The sequence below is a fragment of the Rhinoderma darwinii genome, chromosome 3, assembly GCF_050947455.1.
Source record: "Rhinoderma darwinii isolate aRhiDar2 chromosome 3, aRhiDar2.hap1, whole genome shotgun sequence".
Classification (NCBI taxonomy): Eukaryota; Metazoa; Chordata; class Amphibia; order Anura; family Rhinodermatidae; genus Rhinoderma; species Rhinoderma darwinii.
In genome coordinates, this window is record NC_134689.1 from 307,900,653 (window position 1) to 307,921,109 (window position 20,457).

Here is a 20,457-nt window from a genome sequence, read left to right on the forward strand (position 1 = left end):
TATGGTAGTATTATTTATGATAGATATTATAATGCAGTTGTGGATACCAATATGTTGGACGGGCCGGCAGAAAATTAAAAACAAGATTGAATTAGCATAATATCAAAAAGGACTATTGTCCTATATTATATCGGCACATTTTTATTAAAAACACAAAAAATACCCTGCTGGTTTGAAAGCAATGGGCATATGCTGCTGGCAAAGGAATTGGATGAGAGGTGTTTATCTAAAAAATAGACAGAATATATTTACCTTTTTAATACAATGCACCCAGATGGGTGAAATATAGAATAAGATATTAACTGCTTTATTGCAATATGAATGAAAATACATTTTATTAATGTGACGTAAGTTTTTTTTATTGCTGACCCTGTTTTGACCTGGAAACACTGATTGAGAATAATGTAAAATCATGGAATTGAGTATGGAATGATGGCCCCTTTAGGAAGTTGGCAAGGTGAAACCATCTGGGTACCAATCGCACTCCATGAGAAGTTTTTGTCTTGTAAGTTTGATATGGAGAGGTTTTAAATATCTGGTTCCATGCAGTCTTCTTGTATTTATTTCCTGATATTCTCTGTATAGAGCTGCTGAGACAATTCCAAAGCAGGATAATTGTGCACAGGCGCTGCGGCGCATTACCTTTGGCGCACTGGAAGTGACAAAAAGTTAAGAACAGCAAAGGAGTTTGAATCTTGACCCCTGAGGGCATCCTTACAAGTAGCAACGGAGTAGACAGGAAGACACCTCGAACGGGTAGAAGACAGGAAGACTATACAATCTAGTGACATGGTGAGAGGTTCATACGATCAAACCATTCAATTTCTACTCTGTGTTACCAGAGTTGAGACATCAATTAGCCCCGTGTCCATTTTTATATTGAAGTGTATTTATTTTATGCAGCATTGATGGTTATTTATTAGTGCTATATGTCAACACTATTTCTATCTAGTGTATACGGCAGAATTATTTATGTATACTGTATGGTGGCATTATTTATGCATGCAGGGTGGTGGTATTATGCATTAGCACTGTATGGCAGTATTTATGTGTACAGGATGGTATAATTTTTTTATATGTTTAAAGGTTGGCGGTATTATTCATTAGCCATTATTTAATCCCCATTCACATCACGTTTTTTGCCTACGTTTAATGGGAAATGCTTGGAACATATATGATAAACATAGGCTGTGATGGATGCCTGACAGTGGCATCTGGTACCCATAGACTATTATGGGATATGTTTACCGTATATGTCATGAACTCTCATGACCTTTTCATGACGTATGCATTAAACCAGGGGTACACAACTCACGGCGGCTAGTACCGGTCCCGTCTCTGCTGGACAGTAACACATCTGCCTGTTCATTGAGCTGTCTTTGTATGAACATCGCTGGGTCTGAGCACTGGAGTGCTGCTAAGTAAACCATGAGCGCTTTCCTTTACTGAAGGTGAATGCGCTTATTGGGTATTACAGGCTCCTGACCCTCATCCACCACAGAGCCTCTGCCACTCGGTGTCCTTCCTGCCCTATTTGCAAAGCCTCTGCCATCTTCTGTTCTACCCGATTCCTCCCACCACAGAGTCCTTGACCTTTTGTCCCTACCTGGTACTCACCTTAAAATTGCCTACCTCACTCTTGGGGGTGGGGAAGGGTCACAGAATTTCAGTTGTATGGAGCCCAAAAATTCTTTATAGCAGCCCTACTGAAGAGTGCCTGTCACATAGACATAACCTGTAACTGTGTGACAGGCACTCGTATTAAACAATGAGCGCTTCCCTCTGTAGTGCAAGAAAAAGCTCATTCTCAGACAGGAGGTTGGATGGCCAACATCGGAAGGGGCCAGAGGTTAAAATGTTTTTATTGCAGAAAGCCTCTTTGCCAGCACAGTCCTGTCCATTATTAATAGTTCTGGCAGAAGGCCCCCATTTTTAATAGTGCCGGCAGAGTGCCCCAATTATTAATAGTTCTAGTGGAGTGCCCACATTATCAATAGCGCTAGCAGAGTGGCCCCATTGTTAATAGTCCAAACAGAGCTGCCCATATTTTTAATATTGCCAGATTTCCCCTATTATTAATAGTTCCAGCAGATTGTCCCTATAATTAGTAGGGCCAGCAGAGGACCCCAATTATTAATAGTGCCTTCACTGAAAAAAAATAATTAAAAGAAATGATGCATTGTGCACGGGCCATCCTACAGGTCTGTAAACAGTTAGCGTTTCAAGCATTCAAAGTTTAATTGCAGCACATTGAAGTAACACAACCTGACAATGCAAACACAAACATCCGTCAGCCATGCACTATTTTGGCCCTAGCTTAACGAATACATGATTAAAATGAATGTGTACAGGGAGGTGACATTATTTATTATTACTGTATTTCAGCATTACTTAGGATCCTAGGATCTTTGAATTTGATTGGAGGTGGAGGAGACGAGCCCATCTTGGAGATTTGGGAGCATTAGGCTGGGTTCACACATTGCATATTTCTTGTGGAATTTCGTTTGCAGAATCTGGACTGAAATTCAGCAACAAGACACAGTACAATCAATGTAAGAGAATTTTTAGCGAACCCCATTCACTAACAGCATAAAAAAATCTGCAGCGGATGTTAGATATGTTGTGGATTTTCAATTCATGCAAAAGATTTCATCCATTGCAATGCAATTGGTGAAATCCATGGCTAAATCTGCAGTGAAGTCCGCCTGTAACACATGCAGAGTTTGGTGCGTATTTCTAGGTTGGTTCAACAGGGTAATATTTAGGCGATGTGTGAAATCGCCTTAGATTTGATAAGCGGGTGATGAGACCAGCCGATCACACTACAGGCACCACAACACTTCTGCTGCATTGTATGCACTCACTGTATTCACTGCTGCTGTTACCTCTGCTTCATCGCTCTCTTCTGCTCTAGCTGCATGATTTCCCTTTGTTGATCTTGCTGTCACTATTGTAAATCACTACTTTACTCCTGAAATTCAGATTTGTAATGTCAAATAATAACGTATGTTGCAGTGGGGTATTTTTTTTTGCCATAATGACCACCAGTAGTCAGCGGATGCACCATTAAACTAACCCAGCCCAAGTGACATATCCGTAATAGAAAAACTAGGACAATGTTGCTGTGTTTATGAATATTACAGTAGTGAATAAATATACCGTAATAAGTTGAAAATAACTAAATTGGGCTTCCTAACATCTAACTTTGATGGACTACCCTTTGAATAGGCCATCAATGTCCAATCGATGAGAGTCCAATACCCAATATCCCGACCATTTAGCAGAAAATGGGGGCAGTGGCACTAGCTTAAGTGGCACAACACCTTCAATGAAGTACCTGACATTGCATTACCTGCTCCCGCATATGTGGCTATATCTGGTACTGCAACTCAGCCCCTTTTACTTTAAGGCTGGGTTCACACGTGGCGGAATTTCACTTGAATTCCGCTGCGGACACTCCGCAGCGTTAATCCGCAGCGGAGCCGTTTGTCCATTGACTTCCACTTCTATTTAGAAGTGTTCGTTTAGACGATGCGTAAAATTCCGCTGCGGAGCATAGGCTGCGGAGCGGAATTTGGTGTCCGCAGCATGCTCTGTCTGTTGCGGACCAGTGGCGGACTGGTTGCGGACTCATGGCGGAATTTCTCCATTGACTTCAATGGAGATTCTAAGTTCCGCAATGAAGTCCGCAGCTGTCATGCACATGTTATGTGTGCTGCGGATGCGTCTGGCTTTTTTGACATGACATTTCTTCATTCTGGCTGGACCTATGTATTTCTAGGTCTACAGCCAGACTGAGGAAGTCAATGGGGCTCCCGTAATTACGGGTGCGTTGCTAGGAGACGTCAGTAAATAGTCACTGTCCAGGGTGCTGAAAGAGTTAAGCGATCGGCAGTAACTGTTTCAGCACCCTGGACAGTGACTACCGATCCCAATATACAGCAACCTGTAAAAAAATAGAAGTTCATACTTACCGAGAACTCCCTGCTTCTGTCTCCAGTCCGGCTTCCCAGGATGACGTTTCAGTCTAAGTGACGGCTGCAGCCAATCACAGGCTGCAGCGGTCACATGGACTGCCGCGTCATCCAGGGAGGTCGGGCTGGATGCCGAAAGAGGGACGCGTCACCAAGACAACGGCCGGTAAGTATGAAATTTGTTTACTTTCACTAGTGAAAGTGCTGTCCCTTCTCTCTAGCCTGCACTGATAGAGAGAAGGGAAGTACTTTTCCCGCAGTCTGCAGCAGCTAGTCCGCATCAATTTACTGCACATTTTGGGCAGATCCGCCGCAGAATCTGCAACGCAGATTCTGTGCGGCATTGATGCGGACAGTTGCGGAGGAAATCCGCCACGTGTGGCCATGCCCTTATAGGGCTGAGCTGCAGTACTAGGATAGGTCCATCCTGGAAAACTCCTTAAAGGGAAATTCTATTTTTTTTAATTAGTTTTTTCAGTAGCGTGAAAGCTACTCCCCAAAATTTCCTACCGGGCAACCTATATTTCTTTATCCAGCTCTGCTGCTCTTATGTTCCCCTTTTAACACCATTTTGCACTGTGTCATAGTCAAGTGCTGCATTCATAATTCTGCAGGCTGTAAATATGAACTCTCTTGTAATTCTTTGCTGGTTCAGTTCAGAACTGTATAGTAATCTAGTGTACAATAAACAAAATAACCCGCTGACATATAGGAGCGCAAAAACACTATGTTTACACCTCGCAGAAATTTCTGTAATTGAAAATTTGTTCCATACATTTGAATGGGGTTATTTTTGCAGCATGTACATGGACTTTTACAAACACCATACAGATGTATAGAAAGTCACAGAAATGTCTGCATTTTTTAAGAGTTTCTTTTGCAGTGTCAGTGGAAAATCAGCTTAAAAAACGCCTCAAATAGTGACATGCTACTTCTTTTTACGAGGCGTATTTTTCCACGGCGTATATGAAAACCGAGGCATAAAAAATGCCTTGTCTGAACTATGCAGCATATTTCACACTGAATTCAATGAGAGCTGTTTATAGGCGTATTGCATGTGTATTTCGAGGCGGATTATGCACCGAACTACACCTGCAATTTGCCTGTGTGAACATAACCATATGATGGATGTGTGCAGTGGTCTCCTGACACAGGACTGTGGCACACACAGAAACACACATATTAAAAGTTGCAAGTAGGCAAAAGACATTCAGAAAAAAAACAATCTGCATCCTACTCTCTGACCATAGACATTTATGGACATCTACCTTGGATAAGTGTCCACAGAATTGTTTGTATATATTCTCAAGTAGACTGAACAAACATTACAGACGTGTACGACTCTGTTCACATCTGCATTGTTATCTCCTTTTTTTGTCTCATCAAAGGAACAGAAAAATGGAAATAATGAAAGTGCTGGATCCGTGACATGACGACACTAATGGCACCAGATGGAACCTATTGACTGTAATGGGTTTCGTTGGGTTTCTTTCATTCTATCGAACAAAATAACACTGCATGCTGGACTATTATGTCCAGGATTTTGGGAGGAATCTGCAACGGAGGCTCAAAACAGAGCCTCTAATGCAGCATAACATGATGTACGTACATATATATATATATATATATATATATATATATATATATATATATATATATATATATATTATTTGTAATTGATGACTACTAAAATAAATTTGTTTACCAGAGCTCGAAAAAACCCTTAAAAACCTTACTCAAAATAGCATCTCTTTTACTATTCTTCTAATACTTAGTATTACTATAAATGTCTGTGTGTTTTGGGATCTCATAACAATATTATTGAATAGCTAGGATAAGCATAAGCAACAACGTTACTATAATCCAACCCAGTAATGCACTTTATATATGCCATTGTCACTTGAACATGGGTAACAAAGCATCAACTCATGCTCCTTATTTAAGATGTTGCCAATTTACAATTGAAGTGAGGCAGCAGTTCTGATTGACCACCCATTAACCGCTGCCACCCTATGGAGAACATATGCAACTGCACCAAACCATAAAGTGTAATAATACAATAATAACATTGTGTCTGGAGTGTTCAGCTATTCTGTTTTTTCAATTCTTTTATCTCTTGATAATGGTTTATTACATTCATAAAAACTAAGATATGTTTATTATTCAGAAAAATATGCAAAAACTGCATTAAAAAATAAACGCTAAAATACATATTTCTGGATAATAATCTATGACCAGATACATCAATGACGTAATCATATTAGCTATTAGTAAACGGTCACGGATACAGGAGAGCATCATGTTTCCATTGACATCCTCCTAATGTATGAATATATATTCTGTGCACTGTATATAATCTGTACAATCTATGGATAAATAAAACGAATGGTGCAGTAGGAGTATAATGCAGACTGTAGGGGGGGGGGGTGGATTCCACAAGTGTGTATGAAGTAGGGGATTAAGATAAAGGGGATTTTTTTTCATGCTGTCCTCCTTTTCATCATACTGCATAGAGAATTAGTTTTGGTGTGAGTGTGTGTGTGCCTGCCACTCTCCTCCCTCTCTCCCTCTCTCTCGCTCTCCTCATCCTGATCACACAGCTTTGATTCTCTGGCTCTCAGTAAACAGCTGAGACTCCCACCTTTTTTTTTCTCCCTTTCCTTTGGACAAGAGACAGCAGTTCGTGTTTGGAGCTACAATCTGCAGGGTCTGAGAGTGGCGTGCACCTGTATCCCCCATTAGCAGGTCCATCTTGTGTTATCATTGTGTGTATCTTTGTGTGTCTTTATATTCTTGTGTGTGTCTTTATATTTTTGTGTGTGTCTGCATCTAGCAAAAGAATCCGAACATTTTATATAGCAGCATCCAAGGGAGCATTGATGAAGGGCACAGCAAATTAAGCATTGCTAGGATCTACTTAGGGTGCTGTGCTTGCCAAAAATGCATCATGCATCTTAATTTGCTTCCTCTAGTTCATTGCAACATGCTGTAGGCTCTCACAGCCCCTGTTGCCTTTCCTTCCCCTTATTTTTTCCATGATACTTGAATCATTTTGGACATTTGCTGCAGATCTGGATGTATCAGATTAATATTACTTGAGAAACATCATGTCCCATCCCCAGTTCCCACGCAGCCTCGTCCACTGTAGACAAATATTCTCTGTCTTTTTTAGCATTCGATTTTAAAAAGCAACAAAATTTGTAAATTCCATGTCTCCCTTCCGTCCGTATCCCATCTTCATTACGGAAATGCGAGCAAGGTAATGATATCCAATGATGAAATAGCATCCTGAACTTTTTTTCTGTACAGCCTTGACTGTGCTCTGCAGAATCCAGGGATGAGGCAGGGAACATCCTGAATGAATGTGTCTCTTGCGGAGAAAACTGTCATTTTTTTATAGGGGAGGTGTAATGTATTTGTCTTTTTTTTTTTTTTTTGCATACATCAGGTTACAAATGGTGCTGTTTGATCTCTGATCTTGTATGTGTATCACTCCCTTTCCCTGATTCCCTCTCCCCGCACCCCACCTCCTCTCTTTCTATTTTTTGCAGGTGTGACAGTTTGAAATCTGCCCAGTAGGTGGGACTTGGTGACTTTAGCACCCGTTTTTTCTGTCTCCCCCATCTTCTATTGCATTCCTCAGAAGTCTTGTAGATCTCCTGGAAAAAAAATATACCAACAATCTGGAATCAACAAGACAGCAGCAGCAGCAGCAGCACCAGGCACTATGCATCTCTGTGGGCTGAAAGCAGTGTGTGTCTAAGCCATTTCAGGATGACTTTAGCTGCAAGAGGATTTTGCATCTGATTGCTTATCAAAAGAAAAGGCGAAGATATCTCCTCATCTTGGTTTGCTTCCCCTTTTCACCCCCCCTTTTTTTGGGGTTGAAAACATCTGTCTGAAATGGATGTGTCTCCGTGCCCTACAAAGTGCAGTTTTTGGAGGATTTTCTTACTATGGAGCATTTTGCTGGACTATATGGGTTCGGTTGTGGCTTGCCCTGTTAATTGTGTGTGCAGCAAAATTGAAATTCTCTGCAACAAAGTGGACAATGGGAACATATTCCCCCTCTTGGAAATGCAGGATTCAACTAATGCAACCACAAGCTTAAACATCACTGACCTCTCCAAGAACATAATCTCAATGTAAGTCTTTCATACCACCCTAAAATTCATATGTGCCATTTGCTCTATGATGGCATGGATTGTATTGTATCCAACACCAGGTTCATAACCCTGCCTTATTGATCCATGTTATCAGTTTATAGTAGAATTGTTACGCTGTGATCTTTATATACTATACACAAATAATCCTCCACTACCTCAATATAGCAATCTGCTTATTGCTTAACTAGAATGGACATAATCTGGTTTTATTGCCTAGAGCCATGGGAATACTCGTCATGATAGTAACTCTTATTATGTTCCATGGGAAAACACTCATATTTTTCTGCTTTATTGTCGCTCTATGTTGGGCTGGTTCTTGATTGGTTCGGAACTGAGATATATTACGCTCAATAAAGTGATATCTATCGTAGCTGTAGTGGCATATATAGTTGGGAAATAACAACAGCACAAAATGAGTATGCGGTAACTGGTTTACTATGAGATGGATCAGGTTGTTACCAACTTATATTTTCCATGTTGTGGAACATAATCGACATTAAGTGACAGAGCCAGCTTTATGTTGGGTATATGCGTAATCTCTAAGTGCATCTTGAAATTTGCTTTAATTCATTTATATAAAGAGATGGACACCCAAGACAGACAGGACGTGCCTTTGCTTCAGAACCACCCTATCCACAGCTAGTGATAACTGAATTGGGGACAATACACTGTTCAGCAGAACCCATTTTAATGCCTTTTTTTGTATCTTGCTGGTACTATTTGGGCAATGCAATTCCAAACTTATATACCAATCCAAAATAATTGAATCTCCTGTGGAGGCATAGAAAAAAGCTCTTCAAAGTTCTTGTTTAGTACCCTTTATCCAGATGCTAATAATGGGAAAAAAAATGACTGGCAGATTGGTAATGATGCAGATAGTTCTTTTCTATTTTCATGTTTATACTGTTGCATATGGTGGAGTGGCAAGGAATTAACTCGTGTGATGCTGCTAGAGGGCCCTGTGGAGATTAAAGAGTTAACTGCTTTTGTGTTTAACCTATTATATGTCCTATCTAAAGCTGTACTATGGTTAACATTCATAATGGCAGATCTACACTTCAAAAGAAAAATAAATCAAGCTCTTGAGTTCGTCATAAAAATGGTGTTGTAATAATTTACCGTGTAATGGCGGTAAAGTTCTTTAAGAGGAAAATATCAACTAGTGCTGGCATTATATAGTGCATGGAAATGCAGTAAGAATTGATGTTTTGGATAAGAATTATTAGTGCATTTTTCACCCACTGACAGCAGCACAGTAGAAAATGTTTCCATGTTCCAACTCCCATTTTCTGAAACCCGGTTGCTAGACAATTCTTGCATTAAAGCCGTTTCTGGTTGGAGGAAGGTTTACTGAATGTCTTGTCGTCAGGAGTTCTTTTTTTTTTTTTTTCTTATTCTTCTCACCATGCATTTGTGAAAGAGCCATGGAGATTTGCTTCTCCACCCTCTCATTTAAAACACAGCATAGTGTTTAAATATTCAGCTCACCAACTAGATCACACACTATAGATAATCCTTAGGAAGTGACGGCGTTATGGAAGTGTGCGGACAGCATGGGAATAAATAAATACCAGTTAAATGTTCAGAGGTGAAATAAAGCAGTATTCATGTCCACCTTGACTTATCCTGGCTCACCAGTATATGGCCCCTGGTTGTTCTTCGTGCCATCCAAGTTCATCTGTCAGCTGTTGCTTCCTCTGCCTCCAAATTGTAATATACTGCATTTTCAGGCATTAGTTGTCTTTGAGTATTGCAGCTTGCTTGATGGTGTGTGAGCAAATGGTCGAATGCCTCCTTACTCGGGGTCTATACATTTGCCATTCCTTAGGAACAGCACATTTAGGTCCATTTGGGCTGTGCAAGACTATTTGTTTCATTTGGCACTCAAGATATTGTGAACACGGTTGCAGAGTGAGAGATGGGAAACATGGAGGGGAGAATACGAAGCCAGGAATGTTGTGCTTGTTACAATGAATTCAGGAATGAGATTAAAAATAAACTTTAAGCAGACTGTAGGTTTTGTCTATAAAAATACATTTAATGGAGATGTAAGAAAAAAGTAATGAAGTAATACATTCAGTAATTTGCTTTAGTTGGTTGTAAATGTATGTATGTGGTAACGTATGTGCTGGATTCTAGTATAACCAGCTTGAACTCACTAAAACTGGGAAGTGACAATGACTTTGCTGGCCAAGTCCCAACAAGTGGCTGATGCGTGAGGAACACAAGAGATATTTAGATGCTTCGGTTAATGGAAAGCCCCAAATTATCTATTCTTATCCTTGCTAAGTACTGTTCTGTTGCCAAAATAACAGCTCTGATAATGATGGGGGTGAATGATGATCCTGATGGGAGTGATGTTGAGGGTGATGATTGTGTAACACTGTTTTAGTGTTGCGTCTCCTATTTTTCTCAAAGGCCTCATGACTTATTGTAGTTTATAGCGCTCTTAATCACTAATCAAAACTGAGAATATAAATTTCTTCATTTATATTCTTACATAAATCATTTACAGTTGGCAAATAGAGTGATTTTGTACAGTTGTATAAATGAAGTCATAAACATAGTGCTAGTCAACAATTTACAATATCCTAAAATAGTGTACAGTACAGTTGTTATTGGAGTGGGCCTTTCCGCCTACATCCCCACCCTGCAGTAGATTGTAACTCCACCCATGCGATAAACCATTTTTTTTTCTAAGAGGTAAATATTTGATCAATGTAGGGCGTTGTCTCTTTGTTTTATTCTTGGCCACCCAACTTTTTGCTTTCCATGCCACACAAAGGCAAAAGAAAATGTTTTAGATCATGCGACTATACGAATTAATTTTTGAAAACTATTCCATATTTTCTTTCATATTCTAGTTCTCTCTCCAAACACTGAAAAATATTGTGCCATTGTTGTGTACAATAAGTAGCAAACACATCTAAACAATATTTTAGTAGATGTAATTTTACGTTCCACTATTTTCTACCATACAGGACATGTGACATCAATAACATTCATGAGACTGAAGGTTTAAAAACTTTTTTTAACTATGGCAACCTAATGTGTCCTGGAAATTTACATCAACCAAACTCCTTAATGGTGAAGTCAACAGAGTCTACAGGGGCAAGTCTTGAAGTATGCCTGTTCTTAGTTGTGTGACTAATATCAGAAGATTCACTATGATGGCCCACTGAAAAATTGGGAAACCCTTCAAGATCTTTCATCCAGTACAGAGTAGTATTCTAGGCCAAATACAAAAAAGGTGACCAGATTATTTATCAGTATACAGCTGCAATGACAAATGGGGGCTAATAAGTCTGCCATTTAATTAAATAAGGAATCTTGCTTGATAATGTGCTATTGAACTATCATGAGATCTCCGGATAACTCTAAAGACCAATGTGAATCATGTTTTATGGTAACTTCCCAATGAGCTAATAGTTTCTTGGATCAACGGCACAACTGAAATGATAAAATCCAAATTATCTATTAAAATCCAAGAAAATGTAAAATCCAATCACGAGAAGCATTCCTAGATGAAAAGAACACGTGATTGAACGGGAGGATTTAGTATTGGCTTCTATCCAATCTTTGGCTAGGAATACCCTGCTGAATTCAGCCTTAACTGTGTGTTGTAGCTGTTGGAATTTAATACAATGGTCACTTGTTTTATGCAGAAGGTGGTACTGCTGTAAATGAGGAGTACTCTCATGAATGCTGATTCTATTCTCAAGAGAAGTGGGCTTCATCACTGCACATGAATGGAAAGTGAGATAGAGAGAATAAGCTTCAACCAGTGTCATTTCTCATGAATGATTTTTTTTCCATGGGCCCCAGCTGAGCCTTACAGCAGAGGTATAACTTGAAGCTGCTGGGCCCTGATGTGAAATCTGTAACAGGGCCCCCTCTTACCTACTCAGGCACTACGGCCTGGGTGCAAATGCTACGTCTGCACACACTATAACTAATGTCTATCTCCAAAAATATGTCTCTGCAACTGCCTGACTGATTTGTGGCCACCCAATCCCCAATTATACCCATATTTCTCACCTTATTTCACACTACAGTGAGTGTTCATACCTTTCTGGCGTAATTACTGTCATTTGTGACAGGAAGATTTGGAGATTTGCCTGAACAATATGTAATAATTTTAAGAAAACAATTTAGTATTGTATTGACCCCATGAATCCCATATCACGCAGATATCCTGCAATGTCGTAAGCAAGAGTCTGGTGACCTACACATAGCACCAGTGTATTTACAAAGTGGATGTTTGATAAAGGCATGAGGCAATAGTAATCAAAAATGGCTGCCAATGTCATGAATATACATTGTGTACATCATGACTAAATAGGTTCATTTTAAAAACTTTGCTTAAAGGGATTGTCCATGATTATAAAAACATGGCTGGTTAATTCCAAAAAACAGCACCACATCTGTCCACAGGTTGTGTGTGATATTGCGCATTCAATGAAGTTGAGCTGCAATAACACACACAATCCATGGACAGATGTGGCGCTGTTTCTGGAAGTAGGTGTCCATGTTTTTCTACTGCTGGACAATCCCTTTAAGCTACATTCTGGCTGCTTTGTTGAAATACAGCATAACCAACATTTCGATTGCTAAAATCAAAGCACATGTACCCAATCCGTTGCTCATGAAGAGTGTTTATAAATTCAATTTTACAAAGTCCTCAGTTAATTAGTCTTCTAGTGCCTGGTTCATTCTTTCTTTGTAGAAATGCAAGGAGAATAACCACAGATACATTTTACTGGATGTGTGAAGTCACAGCTTTTCATTTAAGACAGGCAAACGGAGGCCAGGGTCGCAGTCATTATGAGTGCCATAAACACAGTGTATGATGAACACAGAAAAAAAGTCATGTAGAAAGCAAATGAATGAGAAATAAAGTAGTCTTAACCATACATGTTTAGCACATACATTAGTACATGTTTAACACATACATTAGTACATGTTTAGCACATACATTAGTACATGTTTAGCACATACATTAGTACATGTTTAGCACATACATTAGTACATGTTTAGCACATACAACATTAAAAAATGTTGATGTTTGTATGATGTTCTACTACTCATAATAGAGATGATCAAATGGCGGATTTGATAAAGACGTTGAGCTTTGTTCAGTCATGACGTTTATAGTGATGGTACATGATGCATGTAAATAGTTTTATTACTTGACAATATGGCTGCCTGCATTTTGTATAGTAATGTTTGATCTTTGTTGGGCATCATTTATAAATTTTTATTTTAAAGCCTGCTGAACAACTTTTACATGGTACACCCATATTGAAAAGGCTCTTTCGATAAAGTGTTTTGACTTAAATACCATTAAATGTTGTTTTTTCACATTTTGCATTTATGGTATTTTGCTTATAAGATATATACTAAGCTACAGTGAGATAATAAGATACATATGATTCTAAGCATTAACTCATTGACTTGATTCTGTATCACATATAATATATATATATATATATATATATATATATATATATATATATATATAGTGATCTGCAGTATGAAAAAGCCTATGGGCAGAGGCATAGGTAAAAATGTTGGGCCCAGGACAAAATGATAACATTGCATATTGGCCTTAAAGTCTGCCCGGCAGAGTATACAAGAGTTCACATCTGAGCCATAAACATTAATTACATATATAAATCTATATACTACTTTACATTTTTTGCTTTGTTGTTTGGTACTTGTTTTAGCATAATTTATACTTTTTCTCAAAAATGTTGACCGTTTGTTCCTATTGTTATTAATTCCCGGCTATAGGAACACCTGTAAAAATATCTTTAAAAATCCAAGTGACCTATGTGGATAAAAGCAAACATAAAGCGGTAGAAAACTTTGATAAATAGATCCCTAAATCTCATACTGTAGGAGTGGTTGGTCTAGATTAAACTATTGAATGTTTTGTAATTAGTATTGATAGACCGTAATTTACTTTTTACATCCTGCCGATAGCATAATGCAGAGGTTATTGGAACTTATTTACGGCAAAGGATTACTTGCATGCTCGGAAACTCCTTAAATAGAATCATTTTATTGTAACACAACACTTTAAAGGTTAAGTCACGTTTCATTCAAATAGTTAATTTTGTGTCTCATTATCTAAGGTTTGGCATGGCCTGTTGATCTGTATAATGAAACCTAGCTTATATTAGTCCTATCACTTCAGTTATGTGTTTAGAAGTCTATAATGTGTCACTCTATTGATGTTACCAACCTAAGAACCCACTCTTTTCTGTTGGCTGATGGCAAGACCTTATTGACACTGTGCACCAACTTGGCCCATGTTACAGTCACAATCCTAGTACAAATCTGTTATTTACATCAAATAGTTACATTTTACTGTTGAGCATTGTCTTTATTGTTCCATAAAAACTAAACCCAGTTGCCTTTAAGAGCTGTCAAAGCTGAATTGTAATGCCAGTGTGATTGTGGACAATGTTCAAGTGTCACATATCACTTGCCAATGTCTTTGCCACCACCAATAGGTCGGTCTCAACAGTACATGAACATTTTTGACCCAGAGTTGCTTTGATGTCTGAGAAATATTACAGAAAAATAGTTTCTTCTCTCCAATACATCCAACTGCCATCCTATCACTTTATTAGTCTTCTTTAAGGGTCATGATTTCCAAGATCATCGTTAATCTTTGAGACAGCTCTCATGATGGTTTCATTCACGTCTCAGTTTCTGAGTATTGAGCTGGCTCTATTTGCAGCAAGTGATTCTGAAACATGACTTATTAAGTGACAGCTTTACCATAGCAGATTGATACTTACTACATTTCTTTTGTGGATCTAAATGTATCTAACCACTGATATATTTGACTATCGTCAAGAATTACAACTCTTGTATACAATTTATTCATACAATCTGCAAAATAATACTGTACTAGGTTTCTCTTGGGCTTTCTAGTATTAATAGACTTGGAATTGTCTAATATTTGGTAACTGTTTCCACTGCTTATGGTTAGGACACCTTCTGTGTTGGGAACCATACCGGTCTGTAAAGGATATTATGTCTGCGCCTCAGACTGCTCGGCCATGCTACCAGTCATATAAAGGATATTAAATATTTATATTTAAGCAAAGATACATTATTTAAAAAGTTATATACATACCAGTAAAGAAATGATATATTATGTATATTTCTATTTTTTATTTATTTTTGATTTTGCTTTCCATGCTGAAAGCTTTTGAATGTTGTCTGCTATTTTTAATCAGGTCAGCGAGTGCATCAAGAAGAAAGAAATCATTTATTGTTGATTGATCCTTTGTCTACTAATAAAGCCAATGAAAAGCGTACATGTTCATCTAAGCGTGTGACACAAATTGCAAAATGGAAGGATATCTTTAGGTCTAAACTATGTGGGTTATATTAAATAGGGTATATTTTACATTTTGCTATTTGTTCATTGCTATGACCAGTAATACATACTGTAGCATTGCAGAATCTATTTAAGAAGGACTAGGATTCAATGGTGATTGTGTTGATGGCTTTTTTTTTTACATTTTATATTTACCTCTGGGACTTTAATGATATTTCATCACGTATTACTATGAATTAAAATATGCAATAAGCTTTCGTAGTCCATGCCCATTTGATTTCGAATATTGGTTGCTAGAGTTAACTTTTTGTACAATGCCAGTTTTGTTGTTACATATCATTTCTACCTTATTATCCCAGACACGTTATCTTTGTTAATGTTACTTCTGCCAGTAGATATGGCCCTGTACTATAATAACCCACGAGGTATAAACTCCAATCATAACTATATGCTCAGCTGTATGCCAGGTGCATGTCTGAAGAACCTGCTTTTAGAGTTGAAGAAATGGATGATTAGATTTAATGGGTGGTTTTTGAAGTCAGTTGGACACTTTTATTCCAGATCACAAAATTACATAGTGTTTTTCGTTTCCTTTTTTTATTGTGATGATTTGTCAGCAATGCCTTTATCTATGATTGAGAAATAGAAGAACGGAAGGCTAGTATTTCACAAATGCAAATGTAATTAGCATTTTTTTGTCGTAACCTTGTAAATGAGAATGTACAAATTGCATTCATTCATTTCTTGTCAAGACTGGAGATGGAAGCCATTTTGTCAATATGATAAGGCCAACTAATGTTTTGAATAGGAAATCAATTGTGCCCAGATGGTGGTGCGCTGGAGCCTAAAAACAATGCCTGCATCACCCGTTACTGTAAGTTATATTAACCAATAACTGGAACGGATAATCCTTATAGAACAAACACCCTACAACTCGGCACAATCCTATACGAAGTGCACACATTATTATTTGTATATTTTACAACAAAAGTAAATACTATTCTGATAAATTATGACATACTATGTGACGGTTGGGTTTAGACCCTTACATGGTTCTTAAATGGGTTGTCCGATATAAACATCCGTTTTAAAATGTCTTTTAGGCAATTTCAGCTAATTGATCTCCACCCTTATTTGGAGTTTCATCTATTTGCCAGAGCAGAGAGCTGACATTGGCATTCATTGACACCCCGAGACCAGTGGCGTACTCACCGTAAAGACAGACCACACCATTGCAATGGGGCCAATGGTGAGAAGAGGACCCGGCTCTGAACTCCTCGTGCTTCTTGACATAGAACCATAGCATTTTACTGCAGCCACCACTAGGGGGACCTCAGTACAAAGTCATTTTTAACCGGTTCAGGACCGGGCTATTTTGAGACTTCAGAACCAGGCACCCTTTAGCCATTTTTAGCACTTGTTAGTTAAACGGCTATAGCTTTTTTATTTGTCGGGCTGGCAACATGATATTTGCAATGTTTTTTTCGTAGCCCATGCAGGATTCCATTTTTTGAAAATCATTTTTATATACATCCTTTTTGCTATTTTAGAATTTCTAGGCTTAAAGTTTGAAAGTAATAGTAAAAAAATATGCTTTTTTACATTTCAGCAATTTTTTTTCTGGTAATAATATAGTTTTACCCTAAAATAGATCTTTTATTTGTGACCGTCATTGTCTATCATAAATGTTGATATATTACATATATATCTATTTTAGGGTAAATGGGCCAGGGCTAGCGTTACGACAATGATTGGCGGGGGGAATGTTTTTTTTGGGTGGGCATTTTTTATGTATATATATATATATATATATATATATATATATATATATATATATATATATATTTATTATTTAGTTTTGTTGCATTTTATTTTACTTTCTCTTTTTATTATGGTCTGTCACTCAAAGGTCAGAAAAGTCCTTTAGAGGACTTTATTTTTCTTTTACACCTTATTATTCCACTGTAATTGGGGCTGCACAACAGCCCAAGTTACAGGGGAAATCAGCCCTCTTATAGCAACGATGACCCATCAGCAGCCTGCCACTAACTGAATGACGGCGATCATGTGACCAGTCACATGATCACTGGGATCGGGCACTGCCGCTGCCTCTATTCTATACACAGTGCTCACTGATCGCTCGGGCAGCCAGCTAAAACCTGCACCGTTTATCTACAATGAACGGCGGTTTCCGCATCCATATGATGTAAGATAGCAAGATAATCATACTTTTAACATAACAACTTAACAGTTTATTTTTAAAAAGCAGAAAAGGCAATAGAGTGGACAACCCGATTAATAAAGAAAGTATCAGTAAATATGTCAAAGCTCTCAGAAGGGGTGGCGCCCATGCTAAGTTTTGCTATGGGGCCCGATGATTTCTGTGTACGCCCCTGCCTGAGACACTCATTCATTGTCACTACAGGGCAGGGAAGAGCAGCAGTGCAGTGAAAATGTATTATCTTCTATTAAGTACAATACACGGAGACTACACAACACAACCAAGTCTAATTAAAGTGCATCTCCTGGAGCATATCATGCTATGTAGTGCTCATAGGATAATTAGCAAGTGACATTGCTGTCACTTGCTAATTGTAAATGGGAACCAAATTAGCACAATCTCTCTGAATCAACAATGCTGACAGTGTAGATTCTCTTGAACATGATACCCACTACACGCACATTCTATACTGTAGTATTAGGACTGCTTCTTCTATCCAAGAGTTTTTAATTGTCCTCTTTTTAGCCATAAAACATTTTCTTCATAGGTTGAGGTTTATCCAGCTATTGTAATTTTCTTGTAATTAAAGGCCAATTGCACCTGTCCCATATCTGGTCTATACCAATGTTCTTTATGAATGGTGTTTTAGTAAAATGTCTAAATTGTATCCAGTGTCTTATTAACCTCCAAAGCCATTTCTGAATTTTTTTTGTAACATGAACCGAATTTAAACACGTACAGTACATTGTGCCTAAGGCTATGTGAAAAGTGTAGAGACACTCAATATAAACGATAATTTTGACCTGATTGGTCACATATTGGTGCATATGTATTGAAGAATAGACTATAGATTAAACAAGTGATCATTAAAGGGTTTGTCTGGTTTAGAAAACCTATTGGCAAATACCCTATTAAGGAATTTTGAGTTAATAGATGAGAGTTCCCTGTTCAGAAACCTCATTTCCAGAACAGAGAGCTGCTACAAAGAGAGCTTCTCCTTCTGGAGGGTTGTGTATGTCCATGCATTACATGGACAGCCCATTCATTTCAATGCCTGTCTAATGCTTTATTTCTATTGCAGTGGTGCTGAAAGTAAATTAAATATTTCCTGCTGGGTTCCCCCACAGATCACAACTGATTACAGTCTAAAGTGGACAAACCCTTTAAGGATTGACTGTCCCCTTGTTTTAACCATTGATTGACGTATTTGTCTTATACTTTAAAACAGGAAGTTTTTTTGTTTTTTTTAAAATAAGGTCAAGCTTTAAATAGAACTATTTTTATGTTTAGTCTCACAGACCTAAGATCTACATTTTTATCATTTTTGTTGATGCCCACTAGTCAATGTTCAGCTATGCAATACAGTTTAGTATCCTTGTAAAGACTTACTTACAGTAACATATGGCTGTAGGACATTTGACACAATTGTGGGCATAACATATGTTCTTGATTCAAATTTACTAACATTTTTATATATTTTTTTTTTATTCTTTTATATGAGGTATGACTTATTTCTGGTGTCTGGTGCAGAACTGTACAGACCAGCAGGTTACATGATTCATATTTGTCCTGTAACAGAACATGTCAGTGAAGATTAGCACTCCTTTCTTATACCTGATCATACTAAATTGATAGGGAAAGAATGACATCTACAATATCAAGACAGATAACTGTAAGGAGAATCAAGTAATGGAGTCAAATATCTTAGCGTCTTTTAAATTAAGATGATAATGTTGTGTAGAGAGGTGGATGCTATTCGTATATGGAGATTTCACATGGGGTATAAGAAATGTAATGTGACAGACACAATGTCAATACAGAGACTGCCAGTAATTATTATTTACATTTTTGCTTATTTGTTTTTATTTGATAATATCTCTTAAACTTTCAATAAAAGTAAACATATACAGGTAAAAATAAGTTTATGAATTTGGAAACAAAGCCATGTTCTATCTAAACCAGATACCTAGATCATGTGACTCTTTTGCTGTATTTTCAAATACATGGAATTAAAATGCCAATCTTTAAAGTGTTTAATTGATTCATGTAATTAAAGCTTAATCAATTCAAGTACAAAAAATATGACTCTCTTCTAATAGTTTACTTGTTTTGATTCTACTTTATTTTCTGGATCTGATAGTTTTATCCTCATGACAACCCCTGTCCATATCCCCTATTAGGGCATTTGGAGGTTGTAAGTGGGGTCCCCCCACTCAGAACCCAGTCTATATGTCAGAGTATAGAGCCACTATGTAAGCGTGGCTCCCTCTCTGGCCGACTTGGCTTATTCCTGTATGACATGGTCACCATTTATTTGAATGGCTGGCTCGTAATACTACATTTTAGCTGCCGAACGATACTTTCTCCAGCTGATCACTCGTAGTTCCAGTTGCGGATATTATCAGTGTAAGCATTGTTTATTTACAGCAAGTTTCTATAGATTTGTCCATTAATGGATTATGCTGCATACAGATGTGTATGGGAGATTCATCCTGTGGCTGCTGACTTTGTTGTTATTCTCAGTGGTTTACTACGGCAGGGAGTAGACCAGTGAGTGAAGATATACCACTCAGATACACTGCGGGCCCCAAGCATCTGTTGAATACAACACTATATATCACGTAACCTATACATACAACTAGAAACACTGTGTCGGATACAGAGCAAAATAACGTGTCATGTGTCCTACCACATATGAATTTCTAGAATGGATATGTTTTCTTGCATGAGCAATTCACA

General features: G+C 37.9%; 1 protein-coding gene across 8 annotated transcripts in view; it reads left to right on the forward strand.

The window, feature by feature from the left end:
- Positions 1-6,531: 6,531 nt before the first annotated feature.
- Positions 6,532-20,457, forward strand: part of NTRK3 (neurotrophic receptor tyrosine kinase 3) — a 629,741-nt gene continuing 615,815 nt past the window's right edge. For 2 of the 8 annotated variants that reach the window (XM_075858199.1, XM_075858203.1), the window contains exons 1-2: positions 6,532-6,719; positions 7,526-8,119. In XM_075858199.1, coding sequence (XP_075714314.1) covers positions 7,878-8,119 — 242 coding nt within the window. In that variant the 5' untranslated portion in view covers positions 6,532-6,719; positions 7,526-7,877. Of the gene's footprint in view, positions 8,120-20,457 lie in introns of all 8 variants that reach the window. The other 6 variants (XM_075858202.1, XM_075858204.1, XM_075858205.1 and 3 more) reach the window with 4 other exon arrangements.